The sequence below is a fragment of the Pteropus medius genome, unplaced genomic scaffold (genome assembly GCF_902729225.1).
Source record: "Pteropus medius unplaced genomic scaffold, Ma_sr-lr_union100, whole genome shotgun sequence".
Taxonomy (NCBI): domain Eukaryota; kingdom Metazoa; phylum Chordata; class Mammalia; order Chiroptera; family Pteropodidae; genus Pteropus; species Pteropus medius.
This window is the reverse complement of record NW_024349797.1, coordinates 20,764,594-20,781,443: the sequence shown is the minus strand read 5'-3', so window position 1 is coordinate 20,781,443 and position 16,850 is coordinate 20,764,594. Positions and strand designations below refer to the sequence as shown.

At 46.5% G+C, this 16,850-nt stretch overlaps 1 protein-coding gene across 3 annotated transcripts in view; it reads left to right on the top strand.

The window, feature by feature from the left end:
• The first annotated feature begins 1,769 nt into the window (after positions 1 to 1,769).
• Positions 1,770 to 16,850, top strand: part of LOC120619684 (actin-histidine N-methyltransferase) — a 56,814-nt gene continuing 41,733 nt past the window's right edge. The window contains exons 1-4 of one of the 3 annotated variants that reach the window (XM_039884196.1): positions 1,770 to 1,907; positions 11,273 to 11,382; positions 13,158 to 13,250; positions 15,368 to 15,516. In XM_039884196.1, the coding sequence (XP_039740130.1) occupies positions 11,280 to 11,382; positions 13,158 to 13,250; positions 15,368 to 15,516 (345 nt within the window). In that variant the 5' untranslated portion in view covers positions 1,770 to 1,907; positions 11,273 to 11,279. Of the gene's footprint in view, positions 1,908 to 2,003; positions 2,169 to 11,272; positions 11,383 to 13,157; positions 13,251 to 15,367; positions 15,517 to 16,850 lie in introns of those variants that run through there. The other 2 variants (XM_039884193.1, XM_039884195.1) reach the window with 2 other exon arrangements.

Below are 16,850 nucleotides of genomic sequence, written 5' to 3'. Positions count from 1 at the left end.
CCACTCGCAATGGGAATTTTTCAGCTCCGCTATCATCTTACGGGACCACCTTCGTATATGCGGTCCATCCTTGACTGAAACGTGGTCATGCGGTGCATGACTGTAGCTCATTTTGTAGGCCAAAACTACCAATTTTTTTGACTACAGGTTTTGTACGCATATGTTATTTTTAGAAATGGTATTTAAAATTTAAGGATCTCCTTAGCAATTAGACGGTTTCTTTATTCCTTGTTAAGTGCAAATTATGTTTTCGAATGAAACAAATGCTAAAAAATGTATTAGGCATCAACTAATGTGTTTGAAAAATGCATATAATAAAAACAATACAAAAGAAAATAAAACCCTAAAATTAGACACCTATGGTAGTCGCACTGAACAAAACTCCCACAAGCCTGGATAATTATTACATTTATAGTCAAGATTATTTAACAAACAAGCATCCTAGGTACTCAATTTTAACCAAAATGTCTACGAATACTACTACTAGTCGTCCATCCATTCTTCATTCAGCAATACAGAAAGCTGACCATAAGACACGCAGTATTCTAGGTGCTGGGGATAAAAAAAGTTCCTAGTAGAGCATTCATTCTAGCAACAACATTCGTACGAACTCTTAATGAATGCCTACAACTGCAAGAGCGATTTAGAGCGAGGTACACCAACATTACCAAAGTTACCTTAAAAACATAAAAAGCCACCCTCAACTAACTGCTCTCAGAAGTCGTTCCTAACATCAGAAGATTTAGCGAAAGCTCCATTTAACTGCCGGTAATAGTGTTAAGAGCTTTTAAGAACCTCTAGACTAACGCCCCAACTTTTGAAAGAACGATTCCTTTAGCAAAACACTAAACCAATCGGGGAGAGAGTCAATGAGAACGAAGTCTCGGGCAAGAACGAAATCTAATCGCGGAAGTACCTTTTCCTTATTATGCCTACCTTATTATGCCTACTTCCTTATTCCTCATGCCTTTTCCTCAACCCTAGTCCCACCCTTGTTACATGGCTCTTGAGGCTCCAAAGTCGCAGTACCCCAGACGTGGTACAATACCCAAAGTCCCAGGCCTAACCAAGGCTGGGACTGGGATGATGTGAAGTAACTGAAAGATGTGTAGTCAGCGGTCGTGCGGTTAAGAATGTGCATGCGCGTGTTAAGACCCCTGCTCCTTCTCCCCTGCTAGAAAGTTCCCCGAACCCTAGCCGCCCCTCTCTGCAAGGGCCGCTACCAATTCTAGGGTCCACGCTGGCCTCCCTGCACCGCTCCTGCGCCTCAAATCCTCCTGAAGCCCGTCCCGCAGCCCCGCCATCGCCCGCTAACTTCGATAAGCACTAGGGGTAGCGGAGGAAGGCGGACTCCGGGAAGAGAGACTCCGCCAGCGGATGGAGGTGGTTGGCTATATCCTACTCCGACCTCCAGGTACGCGGGAGGTGGGCGGCGCTGCCCGCGCTCTGTGGGTCACTCACCCCTCGCCTCAGGCAAGCCCCTTAGCGACGTCTCTCCTTGCCGACTGCAGCCATCTTGGACGTTGGATGTCGGGGCATACGTCATCACGCTGCGTCGGCGTCAGAAAACACGCGACGGCACCTGCCAACCAATCAGAAGAAAGTAGAGCTCCTAAAGGAGGAAAGAGCAGCCAGTCTCCTTCCGGCCTCTCCCGCAGGAGGAGGAGCCGGCCAGAGGGTCCCTCCCATCGGTCCCGCCCCCGGAGCGAAGGCAATTCGGGAGCAACCGAACCTGCTAACGGAACTTGGACTCGAGAGGCGGGGCCCGGGGCGCCCGTCCTCCAATCAGTGCCCGGGTGTGGCGCAGTCCCGCCAATTGTGGCCTTGGAGCTGCAGGGGGCCGAGCCGGCAGCTCTGGCCCCGAGAGCCGGCAGGCCCAATGGCTGGGGAGGAGCTGAAGGAGAACGGTAGGGGGGTCGCAGGGCGGGGCTGCGCCATGCCTCTGAGCCGCGGACCAATGGGCGGCGGCGGCGGCAGTCCGGGGGCGGGGCCCGGGGACGGGAGGAGCCGGGTTGGGCCGCGGCGGCGGGGCCGTCTCAGGCCGCCGTCCCGCCCCTCCCGTCCGGCCGCCGCCGCCGCTGCTGCCGCCTGGGGCTTGGTTGAGGCGGACGGTGGGTCTGGGCTGGAGTGTGGTGCCGCTGCCGCTGCGCAAAGGGGTAAGCAGGCAGGTGAGTGCCGGCGGCGGCCCTTCCGCGAGCGCGGCCCGCGGGGCAGACTCGCGCCGTTGTTCCCGAACGCTGCGACGTCGCCCCCCGCCCTGGCCGGCGTCCCTCGGCCAAGGTCTGGCACGCGCCACCCCGGCCGCTGCGGGCCAGGGGTGTGAGGGGCGGTGTGCGCCCTGGGGCCCAGAGAAGAGGTCTGGGTGCTGGGGGCCCGGGGAGATCGGGGAGCACCGCTTGGCCTTTGACCTCCGGCCCTGCCGGGGCGGGGGCGCGCTCGTCGCTGCCCCGCGTCCCCTCCTGGCGCCCAGCGCTCGGGTCCCCGCTACTGAGGTGGCAGCAGGTGCAGGGAGCGCCTGGTCCCTCGTCGTCCGCCGGGTGGGGCCCGGTCCCCTTTCCCTGGCGCTCGTCGGCTCGGCTCTGCATGCGGCCGGCTCGCGCTCTCGCTTCCTTCCTTCTTCCCGTCGTCACCCCGCTGCTTGGGTGAAGGCTGTGTGGCTTTTATTTTACTCCTTCTCCAAATCTCATGTGCCCGCCGGGGTGCCCGGTGTCCAGCCTCTGCTTCTCTTACTTTCCAGTTATAAAAACAGTCGTTGAAAATAGGTCATTTTTCTTCCCGCGCGCCCTGGCCACCTTCCACACGCTCTGTGCCCTACTAGGGAGAAGAATTCAGTGCTTTGGAGTTTGTCATTCCGACATTAAACTCTTCCTCCTCGTGGCTCCAGCCTGGCGATGCAGCTCTGCCTCTCTGGTTGCCACTCTCGGGAAAAGGAGGCGATTAGTGTCGGGTGCCACTTGCCGCGGGGGGCCTCACCCCTGCCGTGTTTTGACACATTTAGGATCTCTTGAAGGGTATTATTTTGCTTTTCCAAATGAAGATGGAAGTTTCAAAAGCAAAAATACTTTTAAAGTATGTTTACAGGTTAATTTTTTAAGAACCTCTAAAGAGTTAACCTTTTAGCAATGGACTTGACTGTAGCTTGGTTGTAGTGGTGCTTATACAGCTATATCTATATATACCTTTGTCAAACTCGGAACTGGACACTGAAAGTGTGAATTTTATCGAATGTAAATGATACCTCTCCCTCCCCCATTTTTCTTCTCAAAAGTGACCCCACTGGTATTTCAGAACTGTACTAATCAGTAATAATCTTGTAGAGGTTTTACTTACTATTTTAAGTGAATGCATTTAACTCAAGAATATAGCAAAATAAAAGCAGCTTTCCTCTCCACGGTTAATACTTGGCAAGGCTTGCTTGAGCCATAATGTATTGTGTCTGTACAGGCTACCATGCATGCAGTCCTGCCTTACCAAATTAGTCCCGGGGGCTGCTGTGATTGATATTTTGGTAAAGTTCCAGCAGTTTAAGGAGTTTTTCTCTGGCCCAAGAAAGTAGTTTGCAAAGCTGAGTTCTCAAACGGCTACAGAGCGACCTCTTTATTGGGACTCCAGACAAGCTTGGTTTTTAGCCCTCTGCTACCCCTTCCTTTCCACTCTCCTTTCTCTCTGGTATTCAAAATTGTAAGTTAACATCTGAACTGAAACTCCAGTCTGAACAAGTAAAATGGTTGCTGCTTCTCATCTCTTCTCCAGCATGCTAACTAACATCTTTCAGTGCTTTTTTTCCTGGAATAGGAATGATGTTGGACTTGAGGATTGAAACATTTATGCCTCCGTGTGATGTAGAAATGAAAGTTTTGTTTAATTCTGTCAATAGAAGTGCATTAAGATTGTCAATAAGGAAGGAACACTTATTGAGCTTCTCTTCCTTGTAAATATTTAGATCGCTTTTTAAATGATAATTAAACCTTTGCTTTAGAGGCTGCTGGAAAATGAGAAGACTGTGAAGGTCATTGGCAAGTTTTTTCCATTCTAAAGTTAAGCTGTTTTTGTTTTGAAAGCTCTGATAACCGGTCACAACAGCCTCCTTAAAGCTTGATGCTCTCACATCTAGAAGAGAAGATGACAGCTAGAGGAAAGTATCAGTATTGGCATGACAGAGTCTTGCTTACAGTAAATATTTAGTAGATAATTATTGAGTTAAATGAAAACCAGGTAGATAGTTTGTGCTGTGTGGAATTTTAATGAAAATATGGGTGAAAATCTTATCTCCCAGCTTAGGGTTACTCTATTTTTTTTTTTTTTTACTAGATGCCAGTTTAGTTTGAGGCTTTCCACGTCTCTTAACATGTTTGAATTACATACTCTCCTTTTTTCTTATCACTAATCTGAAGTAGCTTTTAGAAATGTAACTAATAATAGTGTGTCTTTTTTTGTGTAGTTTGATGATAATCTTTCACTGGGAGGGTTTTTATCTTTAGAAACTGGTTTGTCTGTCCCTGGCTGCTGTGCACCATGCTTCTGTTGGGGGTGGGTAGGAATAGTTTCAAGTGTTTCCTCTCCTTGTACCTAAATCCTGGGAGTGGAGCCTAGATTTTGTTGATCCCCGACCCCCCTCCCCTGCAGAGGAATAGCAGTCATTTATTACTATGGCATTAAACATTTTTAACGGAAGAGCGAATATATCTTGTGTTATTTTAGAAGTTGCTTGTGACCAGTTATTTGTTTTCTCAGTTAGCTAGCATTCTGTGTGGGCCAATATTTTGATTTGCTGTGCATCCTTTTTCTCTTGCTGTAGTCATAGAACTGTATATCTTGGATATCCGTTTGTTCTAAATCACATTGAGCCAGTTACAAGTATTAGACTAAGGATTCCTTGCTTTAAAAATTTTCTAGTTTTCACTTTTGTTGCATTTACAGGTGTATTGTGCTTGGCAAAATGGACTTCTGTACATGGATTTCCTTTTATCGTCTCATTTTCCTATTTGTAAATTGGAGATGTTAAATATTTTCATCTGCAAATATAATTAATTTACATGTTTATTCTCAAAGTAAAAATAACTATAACAATATTAATACACAAAATATATTTTCTATTACAAAGCAGTCAAGACTTATTTTTAACTTAGTACTCTGAAGGAAAAAAAGCTTAATTAGCACAATTGGCAAGTTAGGAGTTCTGCTTTTTCTTGTTTAATTCACCCAGTAACTCAAGCCAGAGATTAGCTGTGCAGACTCCATTTCCAGGTGGGGCGTTTCCTCCACATTTTGGAACTAAACAGATCATAAAACAAGAGATACAAACACAGGTAGTGACAAATTTTCAACTGAAATAAGTTTGAATGGAAGAATGATTCCAAACGATTATAAAACTTAAACACCAAAGTTAAGACTTTGAAATTCTCTTACTCAAGTCTTTTCCAAGTAGAAGTTAATAATAATCGAGATAAGTCCAAACACTCTTGGTTAACAGTGAAAGACTAGTCCAACTCTGAAGTTTAGATTTGAGAGGGATCTGACTGATACTGTTTACCAAGCCAAAGTAAAATTTTAATCTTTCACATGCCCAGGCTCAGTCATGGGAATACAGAGGGAGGGCAGGAGAGGGTAGAGGGCCAAAGCAGGAAGAAATGCTTTCATTGTTTTTTTAGAAGGTCTAAATAATTGTCTAGAGTATGTAGATAATCGGGTGTCTACATAGAATGCTTAATAAATATGCAATATTTTAGGTTTATTACCTACTTACAGTCCTGTGTTTCACTGTTCACTTTTTTTTTAGGGTACGATTCATTAGAACATAACAAAAATTCTGTGACGGCGTGGTTTTAAGGTTTCAATCTCAGTAAATAGGCGCGACTTCGATACCGGTAGTTTTCTATTAAGCACAGTTAAGAGAAAGTAAGGATAAGTGTTGAAAAATACTCATTCGGGTTGCTTTTCCCATAACATTTATTTATGACTAATGAAGTTTTTCACTTGTTGATTATAATGCTTTAGTATTGCTACAGATCATGGTCACATAAGTGGTTTCTGCAGTTTTTCGATCCATGACCAGAGTGTGGCCACATTGCAAAGATGAATGTGGACTATGCGGGATTGGGCGGCAGCTCATTTGGAAGTTTTGATCATGTCCCACGTTTAAGCTGAGGCCATTCCACAGTGCATTTTGGACAAGGCCAGCAAAAGGGCTCTATACTTTTAGAGGCCAAAGAAATAAAACCTTCAGATTGTATGTTTCATGACTGCAAGAGAATACTGTTATTGTGAACTTCAGAGTTGACAGTCAACCTTCAGAGCCTTTGTAAGTGGGTTGGTTTTGAGCTGAATCCATGAAACACGATTATCAGTAAAGTTTGCCGTCAGGTGTGCCAGTGACGCTCTGCCACCGACTTGAGTCTATCGTCTTGCTTAAAATTAACTTCTCTAAACTTCAGCTTTCTCGTCTGTGAAGCGGGCATATTTATTATAATCATCTATTATGTGAAATGCTTACCTCAGTTCCTGGTATAGTAAATGCCCAAATGATGCAGTTATGAAGACAGTCATGTTGGGGACCTGCCATAGGACACTATGTGGCAGGGATGACACAGTTTCAATAGCCTAGAAATAGCGTGACAGTTAGCATGAATAACTGTCTAGGTTCAGGAGCTCAGTTGTTGAACGTCGCTCATCTGTCTTGCTGGAGATTAGTGTATGTAGCAGAAGGTTTTAGTTGCTGCCATCTTATCCTAAAGGCTGTGGGATCACACCTCACTCATCTTTGCACTTAAGATTAGATACTCAAAAACTGCACTGAATTAATGAATGATTTCATTTGCTCACTTGGCTTGTAGAAAAGCTAGGGGAGTCTTAGGTGTATTAGTCAGATCTCCTTGAATCGGGCTCCAGAAGGCGGAAGTCCCACTGAACCGTGCCCTTCGCAGAGCACATCTGAAGGGTTTTGTTGACTTAGGAAAAAAGTTCCCCGAAGTATAATATATCTCAGTGGCTTTGTCCACTTTTGAGAAATGGACAAAGGTCTGGAGACGAGAAGACTCTGGAGGGCGCAGACTACTGTCTCCAAGAATTCGAAGGGTTGCTTCTCTTTTAAAGGCAGAACTGGTCACATCAGGGAGGATCGTGAGCTCTCAATGTAGCAGCACAGATCTCACGAGGCGGAAGTGAAGGAGCAGCCACCATGGCCAGGAGTGCTGTGTGTCGGGGACAGAGGAGCACCCTCAGAACGGTTGGTCTGTCCCTGCCTCTGCCACCGAGCAGCAGGGAGCCCCAGGTGGTGCAGTTGTCATCAGGGATGACACGCCCTGCCTGCCTCTCACGGGGTCTTCAGCCTGGCATTTGACGGAGGATCGCAAAGCACTTTGGAAGCCATAACTGCTGCATGACATTAGATGTTGTTACGCTCAAAGTGTGGGGTTGAAGGTCAACACACGTAACCCCAAAGGTCTCTTCCAAACCTGAAATTCCATGATTCTAGAATCTAGAATCCTTAGGAGAGGAATGTGGGTGGTTTCAAGGTAATTTCTTGACAGATTACAGCTGTTCCTTTGCACTTAACGTTTTTCTTTTTTTTGTTGTTAGAAAGATATAATAGGAAATGATTATTCATGATACTAAATGATTCCTTGCTTTATGAAAGGTTTTTTTGCAACTTCCTTTAAATAGGCTCATTTTAATTTAAGTGTACTTGCAACTTAATTCAATAGCAGTTTAAAATGAAAACTATTATGTATTGAAAAGTCAATCAGAAATAGGTTAAGCATCTATAAAATCATGGATGGCGTAAACTAGTGGAAAAATAGCAAAAAATATTTTAGAAAGCAAGAAACTTTTTAAAAAAAAATCTCAAGTTTGTAAATGTATATATCTTATCTATATCTGTCTATATGACAGATCAATTTGTCCTGTATAAAGATTGGAATGTTACTTCCATGAGATGTATAGGTCTACATTCATCCTCATACTTTAGTAGCTCCTGAGTTGAAATTAATTCCACCTTCTTGCCTGCCTGCTGCTTTGACTCGTTACTTGGAGTTGTGGCACAGCAGGACCTCCTTAGAGATAGAGATTGGAACCATGGGTGCTAGTTAGCCGCTTAAACTGGTATAAATTAGTATGGCTTGACCCTACCACTAGGCCCTGCTACTGTGCAGAGAGAGGACATGTTTCTGATACACTGTATAGTTTCAGTTAACATGCTACCATGCAACGCAAGGACTATATGCCTTATCAGTTCCCGGAGGAGAGAAAACATTGCACGGTTAAATGCTTTAAAATTTGGGAGTACTTTCATTTTCCTAAGCCATCATCCTATAATTTGTTTTAATTCAGAATGTAGTAATCTGATTCTAATAGCCTGCAAAGTATTTTAGTGAGATTCTTTTCTTCCTATACAAAGATTAGGCAGGCTCTCCACTCCCTTTAAGTACGTTTTCCAGCTGGGTGCCTGAGGCAGGAGGAAGCCTTTGGGCCATTCTCTCCTTCAGTCGATCCAGCTGTAAAAGTTGGATACATTGAAAAACAGATGCTGGGTCTGAGCTAAGGTTTCCTGGATAAATTGCTAAATAAGTGTAATCAAAAATGTTTATTCTAGTTGTATTTAGTTGAAAGCAACTGAGGAAAAATACAAATATACATCCTTTCCATTTAGACTTTTTGAAAAAAAAAAACAAAAAAAAACAACAAAACCCACGCAGCTGAATTTCATCTCAGTCTGTTCAGTATGTGTGAACTATACTTCGTAAAAATGGAGTTGGGCATCCAGCACCCTCCCTCACTGCCACCCCCACCATCAGCCAAGGTCCCTAAATGCACTTTATCTTATTTCTCCTGACCTGTTTCTTCCACTACGGAGATTATATGTAAAAGACTCACTTGACTGGTCAGAAGTTGTTGATTACAAGCTCCAGGTACATATTAGCAATTTTAGGTAATAACTGAGTATGCATTTATTTTACTGTCTTCTAAAGCCCATTTTATCTGTCAGGTGGAGAGATTATTGGTGGACTTGCTGAGTAGTTTGTGGTGTTTTAAAGAACCACACTTGGAGGATTCTGTAGATTTTAAACCATCTTGGTGGTGAAGAAAAGTAGCTGCGTGTGGAAGTCCCGGCTCCCCGGTCCTGCTTACAAAGGCCCTTCACTTCGAACGGCCGTAACTGTGACTGGTCGGAGGATCCATTCGTCAGCCCTGCGTTGCTTTTCTACATATTTCCTTTTGTCTTTAGTATTAAATCCTTTTTTTTTTTTTAAACCGTATCTTTGTTTCTGTTCAGATAATTCAATAAAAATTTGTACATTTTACCTGATTTCAATCTAAACTTTAAGAGAATAACTTTCATTTAGCATTGTACCTTCTGGCTAACATTTGGACTTTAACTTGAGTGAGTGTGTGTGTGTGTGTGTGTGTGTATGTATGTGTATACCTACTTAATTTGCACATTTTTATATTTTTCTGTTATAAATACTTGAAATAAATATTGAAGATAAATATCTGGTCTTTGTAGGAACTTGATGAGTTTCTAATGGGTCGTTTTCTCCACCGAGAGCGTTAAGGATGTTTAGGATACCTACCTGACTTGGCATTGAGCCCTAGATCCAGCCGAAATCCCAATGGAAATTACTCACTATATGTAACAAATTTTTGAATCATACATGAAGACGGCAGGTAGTTATTTCAGACCCACGATGCTGGGAAAGTCTTAGCTGAAAAAGGCAGGAGGAAGTAGACTTCAGGAACTGCTGTTACTGGATTCCAACACCTTCTCAAACGGAATCTTAAGACGTACCCTCTCTGTTTAGTTTCTCTTCTTATGTATTTGAGAAACTTCTCCAGCTGAGAGCCTCTCTTCCCCACCTCCTCATCCCTGGGGGTGCAGGCCTGCAACCCCCTGTTTGGTCGCCTCTTGCGTGTCCCCTGCAGCCGCTAGCCCGGTCCCAGTCCGGTCCCAGGCATGTGGACTAGGAGAGCCTGTCTTGGCATGTGCCCTTGGGTTTAGAGCCCGCCTGTGTGCCAGACGGAACTCAGGATTTTAGGTTGGAAGCCGTGGGTTTGCTACTTGCTGGTTGTGGGCTCTTGACCAAGTCGTACCTGAGTCTGAGCCCCCTGACACAGCTGTTGTCACCACCAGCCTCTGGGTGTGGCAGGGATGCAGGGAGGTGGTGGCAGGATCGCAGTCTGACCAGCGCAGAGCACCACGCAGATGCTTGGGCCCCTGGTCGTTAAGTGCCCATGGAGCTTTAAGCCACACTGGGGTGGCAAGCGCTCCCTTTTCTACAAGAAATGGACTTGTTGCTTTCTAACACCAAAAACAGGGCTGGTAAGAGGGAGAAAGTGTTTTGGAGTGCCTCGCCAAAGTCATTTAGCACCTAACACAAAGGAAGTCTGGCCACCAGGGCTGAAGGAAGAGGCCAGGCCAGCCCACCACCAAGAGTGCATTTCTACAGTTCTTCCTGCCAAGCCGTGCTCACTTGAAGTGTGATTAAAGCCTTTCTTTCCAGACTTACTGCTAGTTTTAGTTACTTTCAGGTCAAGTTCAGTGGCCCGCCACATAGATGCCCTCAGTAGATAAGGAGGGGGGTGCCTGGGATGCAGAGAAGAGACATTGGTGCATCCTGTGTCCCACAATCTCATCTGCTTGTGGAATGTTCTGGTCATTTCTTATATGTTAGAACAGATGGGACTTGTGGGCAGTTGAAGTGCCAGATAGGGGGCACGGGGAGACCTCTTTCAAGACTGTGGTCTGCTATTAGCTTCTGTGACACCTGGGCAAGGCACTTCGCATTTTCCACGGAAGAAAATGAAGGCGTTAGATTAGCTCTCTCTGAAGTTTGAACTCTGAAATGTCTAGAGAATTCTTTTAAAGCAAAGCACGGAGAGAATACAGGTATATTGGTTTTTGTGCCCAGATGATTCATAGCTTATGATACACATATGGATACGTAATTCCTATCTCTGTAGTGTCATGGAATAAACATGTTAGTATACACAATAAAATCTACGTAATTCGAAAAAAAATTCTAGAGGAAAATTTGCTTCTACTATAGTTCTGGTAGGTGAAAAGGAACAAACATTTCCCAAAGACTACAAAGCAGATTTTTGTTTGTTTGAGAGCCTCTAAATACTGATATTTGTTACACATTTTTTTTTTTTTTCGGGTGGAAACTTCGGGCTGTGGCACACGGGAGGGAAGATCTTAGCGTCTGAAGGCTAAGCCACTTGATTTTGTTCTCCGGAAATGTAATGTTTTCTCTTTGTCTTTTTTTTCTCTTTGTAGTCAGAAAATGGGTAAGAAGAGTCGAGTAAAAACGCAAAAATCGGGCACTGGAGCTACCGCGAGCGTGTCACCAAAGGAAACCTTGAACCTGACCAGCGAGCTGTTGCAGAGTAAGTTCCGCTCTCCGCAGGCTCGGTGCTGCGTGGGAGGGTCGCGGGTGGGGCGAAGCGTGATGCCGGCCGTGTGACCTGGGCAAGTTCCTGAACCCCGTTAGCCTGCAGCCTCCTCACCTGTGGCGTGGAGCTGCTGCTCCCTTTTGGCATCGTGTAACTATTCGCGAGGCCTGGGGGGCGTGCTGAATGTAAAGCTTCGGTGGCACAGGCGCCCGGATCGTGGGCCCCGGTGGGCAGAGACGGTCTCGACTGCTTGTTACCAGCGTGGCCTCGGACAGGCTACTAAGCCCGCTGAGTCTCAGCGTTCACATCAGTGGATAAGGCCGTCGGGCGGTGTAATGAGGGCCCCGGGAGCTGTGGCATGTGAAGGGTGTTAGGGTTGTCAGCCCGCGGTGCGCACAGCAGGCCTCTGGCGGGGGTGGGGGCGGTCTTCGGAACGGCCCCTCGGAACTGCCCCTCACGCTGTCGCTTCACCTTTACTGTCAGCGATTCAGTCCTCATTTTCCAGTTTTCACAGGCCGAAGTGAGGGCTCTTGGTTCAAGGAAATTAAATATCTTGCTTTAGGAAATTAGTATAAACTGGTAACTTTTTTTTAACTTTTGGTTTTTTTTTTAATTGGTGCTATGTATGTTTCAGATTTAGCTGTGGTCACTCTGTCCACTAACTGCATTTGTCTCATTTTCTTTGCCCCTTTCGTTCAGATTATGTGACAGGCTAAACCCGAAATAAAAATGTAGCTTTCTGTCCCTGACAGAAGCAGGCATCAGCCAAGTCAGAGTCCGGTCCCTCCCTGAGTGCCCGGCCCCATGAGCCCTGTGTCCTCCTCCTGCAGGGACAGTGCGGATCCCCCACAGAGCACTGACGTACTGGCCACTTAACACCTGTCTCCCCCACTGGACTGCGCAGCGTGAGGACAGGCCCTACCTTCTTGTTTTCTAGGGCCTCGGTCAGTATTTGTTGGTGGAAGAGCGAAGTAAGGACTGGTCAACCTTGATGGTTATGGGTGAACAGATACCTGGTTCTTAGTCATTTCCCACATATGCTGCTTTTTGGAGAATGAAGGGGCCAACAGGTTTAGCAGGAGCATGAGGAAGGCTCTCTCTTTAAACCCATACAGTTGTTTGAAAAGGCAAGAGCCACTGGAGGCTGGGCGCCCAGCGCACCACCACCTTCCAGAACCGGCCTCGGCTGCCGGTCCTTCAGTTCTGGCCCCACAGTAACATCTCAGCTTCTTTTTTAGCAATGACTGCGCTGTCTCTTTTTGCGACTCCCCCAGAGTGCTTAATATAGTGCCTTACACATGAATGTGAAATGTTTGTTGACTGATTGTCCTTATGTCCAATTCAGTGGTTCCCTTGGAGAGCCACCGTAATGGGGTTTAACTAGAAAGCAGTGTTGACTGTCAGTATTGCCTTCTCGAAAAGTTCTCAGGGAGATGCTCTGCATTTTAGCATAGCTTTTTAGGTTTTCCCGTTTACAAGTATATTCTGAGGAGAATGATCATCAGCAAGAGGAAGGTAGATGTAAGCTAGGTGCTCACACATGGGTATGGGAGTCACGGTTGAATAAGTGACATTTGAATGGTTTCAGAGGGTTTATATTCTTTGAAAAGTACACTCAACTTCTCGTGTTTGTCATCATGGCTGTAGTACCTTCGTCCTTCAAAAAGAAGCAAACAGCAACAATAGAACCCAAATCCTCTCTCTCTTCCGAAGACTAGCAGGTGAGTTTGAAAGAAAGATGCTTGAGCGCCATGACCTTTGTGTTGCAGAATGCAGTAGTCCTGCACCGGGCCCGGGCAAAGAGTGGGAAGAGTACGTGCAGATCCGGTCCCTAGTTGAGAAAATACGGAAAAAACAGAAAGGTAAAGTTTCTAGAATGATACTCGTGTTTTGAGAAGAGCTTGCAGAGACTTGGCATAGGTCTGCTGGCGAGGCTGCTGTGGAAGGGGCTGCAGCCGAGGCGGGGGCGGGAGGACTGCCCCCAGAGCGCTCAGGCCGCCCGTTGCCGAGGCGCTGTCGCCTGCCTCGGGAGGGGTGAAAATGATGAACTTTACGGGGGAAAATGCTTGTTTCTGGGGGCTCACATGTATTTTTATCTCACGCACTGTATATGTAAATCTGTTTTTCCATACTGTGTTTCCTTTAGGGTTTGAGGTCAGTCCATAATGCTGTGTGTGGTCAGCACACAAGTATATACTGGTCAGTTAATGCATTATCAAGATTTACAATCAACTCAAACAAATTTTGTTTAAATAAGAGCTGTGGTCCCGCGTCCCGAGCTGCGTTTTCACAGGGTGTACTAAGTGGGCATCAGAACGATTCTCAGCCAGGCCGGCCATGGGGCCACGTGTCCGTGGAAAAAGCCTGTTCAACATACCTACTGTTTTTGTTCTGTAAAGCACAGGGGGTAAAGGTTGGTGTCCAGGCCCACGTGGACGGTGGGAGGAGGAGACGTAATAAGGAGCCTGCATTTAAAAGGATGAGGAAAACCTTTCCAGATTCCCAGTGTATTGATTGTTGGGAAAGCGAGTCTGAGGGTGTGTTTTTATCTGCTCTCTGAAGTGGTAGATTTATTGCTTTCCCATAAACACCTACAGACATGCAACCTTCGGGTTAGATGTCCTTAGATGGTGACAGGCTCCATGATGATGTGCTTGTTTGCACTAAATGTAGACTGTGCTAGTCTTGGCTCACCAAAGACATGGCTGAGGGGCGTTCGCATCCCCTGAATAGAGACGCTACAGCCGAGCCGTCCTGGAGGACTCACTCGTTCTCAGCAAGCGAGGAGTGCGTTTGGTCTTAGACTGTCCCCGACGAAACCCCGAAACCTGTTCTCCTCATTTAGCAGGTGCCTTTGCACACCTGGCGTTAGGCACAACACTCTCTCTGGGGATCCCACTTCACACATCTGGTTGACTGTTAATTATATGGTGGTGACATGGCCCCAGGCCCCTGGGCTGGCTTCCACTCCCGGTCCTCACGTTAATGAAGTTCCTGTTTCTCTGCCTTTATTCATCCAAAAAAAGAGAGATTTTTTCTGCACATGACTTTCCATCATTTTGAATATTTCAAACATTCCAAAAAGTCCAGAAAATAATAGAACAACACCTAAGAATCTGCTGCCCGAACTGAATACGTGGCGAGGTCTCATCCGTCCGCGTTCTCCTTTCCGTTGTTCCCACCTGCTGGTCTGATCCCTTCCCTTCCCCCCACCGTCTGTTTTATTTTGTGTTTGATTTTAAGAAATAAACGTTTCAGGCGAAGCCGAGGCCCCGTGCTTTCTCTCCCCCGCCTCCCCTCCCTCTCGGGGGTGGCGGTTTGTCTTCACTGTGACTGTTTTTCCACCTCACGTATAACCCCGTAGAAAGTATACGGTAGTTATTTTTAAAATTTCCATAGGTGGTGTCAAACTACTTGTTTTTTAAAACACCTGTTATGTTTTGAGTTTTACTTCCACTGACACGGGTACCCAGCGCATTCAGACTGCTGGGCGGGCCATCGTCACAGCTCTCCAGCTTTGTGCCCTCAGGGCCGGGGCTCGCCCTCGCACATGGTGTCTGGCACACGTGTGAGCTACTGATTTTCGTTTTCATGGGAATTTCGCTAAAGCACATGTGCGTGTGAGAGATGGCATGTCGGCCTTCCAGGGCAGCTGATCTGCGAATTTGCGGTGGTCGCCAAGGCTTTTCCTGTCCCCACCATGTCACCTAACAGAGCCTGGCCGTCAGTGTTCATGTCACCTGGGCCCATTAAACATACCTTTGTAACCCACAGGGAGTTTAGGCTTTCACTTTGCCTATCTGTCTCTAGTTAAGATATGTACTGTGACTGTCTGGTGATTAGTTTTGATTTTTTCAGTGTTGAGTGTTGTTGCTATTTCCTGTGTTAGTTACCGACTGTGTTTTTTTTTTCTGAGAGTGGTGTGAATGATCTTTGTCCTAAAGGTAGCTCTTATTTTCTAAAATGTGGATTGATACAGGCCTGTCTGTTACTTTTGATGGAAAAAGAGAAGATTACTTTCCTGATCTAATGAAATGGGCCTCTGAAAATGGAGCTTCTGTCGAGGGTTTTGAGATGGTCGACTTCAAAGAAGAGGGCTTTGGTCTGAGAGCAACGAGAGATATCAAGGTAAGTTTGTTCACAAACTGTCAGTCTGGGGGGGTCTAAGTGCGTCTGGATTGTGGTGTCGCATCGAGGGCACAGGACGTGGAAGCAGAAGCCTGGGGCTTGTTCTGAGCCTGCAGGCAGGTGGGCAGCGTGCAGCCAATGCTCCCTCTCCTGCCGCAGCAGCCCCCTAACTGGTGCCGGGCTCCGGGCAGCCCCTTCCAGCTCGTCCTCCTTGGGAGCCGTGCGCATAACGAGTGGCGAGGGCCAGTCAGTTCACATTTCTGGGCCTCTGTTAGGGGACCAGAGGACGTGCCTCACAGGATTCCAAGACTGAAACACAGAAGGAAGTGGGTGCGGGCGGTTTGTGTGCGGAGCACGAGGGGCCCTGCGGCGGGTCGGGTGTGGTTTGGGCTGGAGCCTGGACAGCGTTGAGCGTGCTTCCCAGTGCTCCCGACGGATAGCTCAGGGTTGGCGGTACCACTTACCGAAACGGCAAACCAGAGCTGATAGGAAAAGAGAAGATACACCTCTGCTGGTGGACAGGTGCTTTTCCTCCGCCCTTGGTCCTTCCTTCTCGATGGAGGGAGCAGCAGCCTCTCTCTGCCTCTCCGAGAGAGAGGGGGAACTCAGTGTGTTTGACGATTTTGGGAGAAGGACCTGGGGTCGGCCCTTTTCTCGGTGGGAGCTGGCCGCCCCTCACATGCATCGCGCCGTGCTCTCGCCACCCTCTAAGTTTTCCAGGCGCTGGCCACGCGCGGGGAGGCCTGCGGGGCTCCAGCTCTGCCTGTAATGAGGTGGGAGAGTCTGTCTAATTCTGGGATTCTGTAGGTGATATTTTGGGTGACCATCTGTTGTAGTCTTGTGTCTCAGTTCAGAACTTGAGTGGAAGAAATGGGTGTAATTTACAAGGCCCCCTCAAGCCTCCAGCAACGTTTCTGGCCAGGCTGTAGTTAGACTCATAAACCATATACCGGTTTATTAGATACCTATTAAACATCTAGTATGTCAACGGTACCTTACTTGCTATTATACCAGGCTTCAAAAAAAACCAGAGTCTCTTCCTTCATGATGCTTATAATCTATAATAAGGGATAAGACACACATAGAAATAATTCAAATAGTAGATAGACATTGGTAAAAGTCAAGAGTAAATAAGATGTCACACGTTCTTCTCTTGCATCGTTAGTGTGGATGCTGCCCAAAGTATCCTAGCCATGGTTTGTATTCACTGTGCGTGGATCTTTTTAAGCTTTACTGAGGTATAACTGATATGTAAAAAGTTGCGCATATTTAAGGTATACATTTTGATGAGTTTAAACACATGCAAACACCCATGATACCACCACCACAATCAA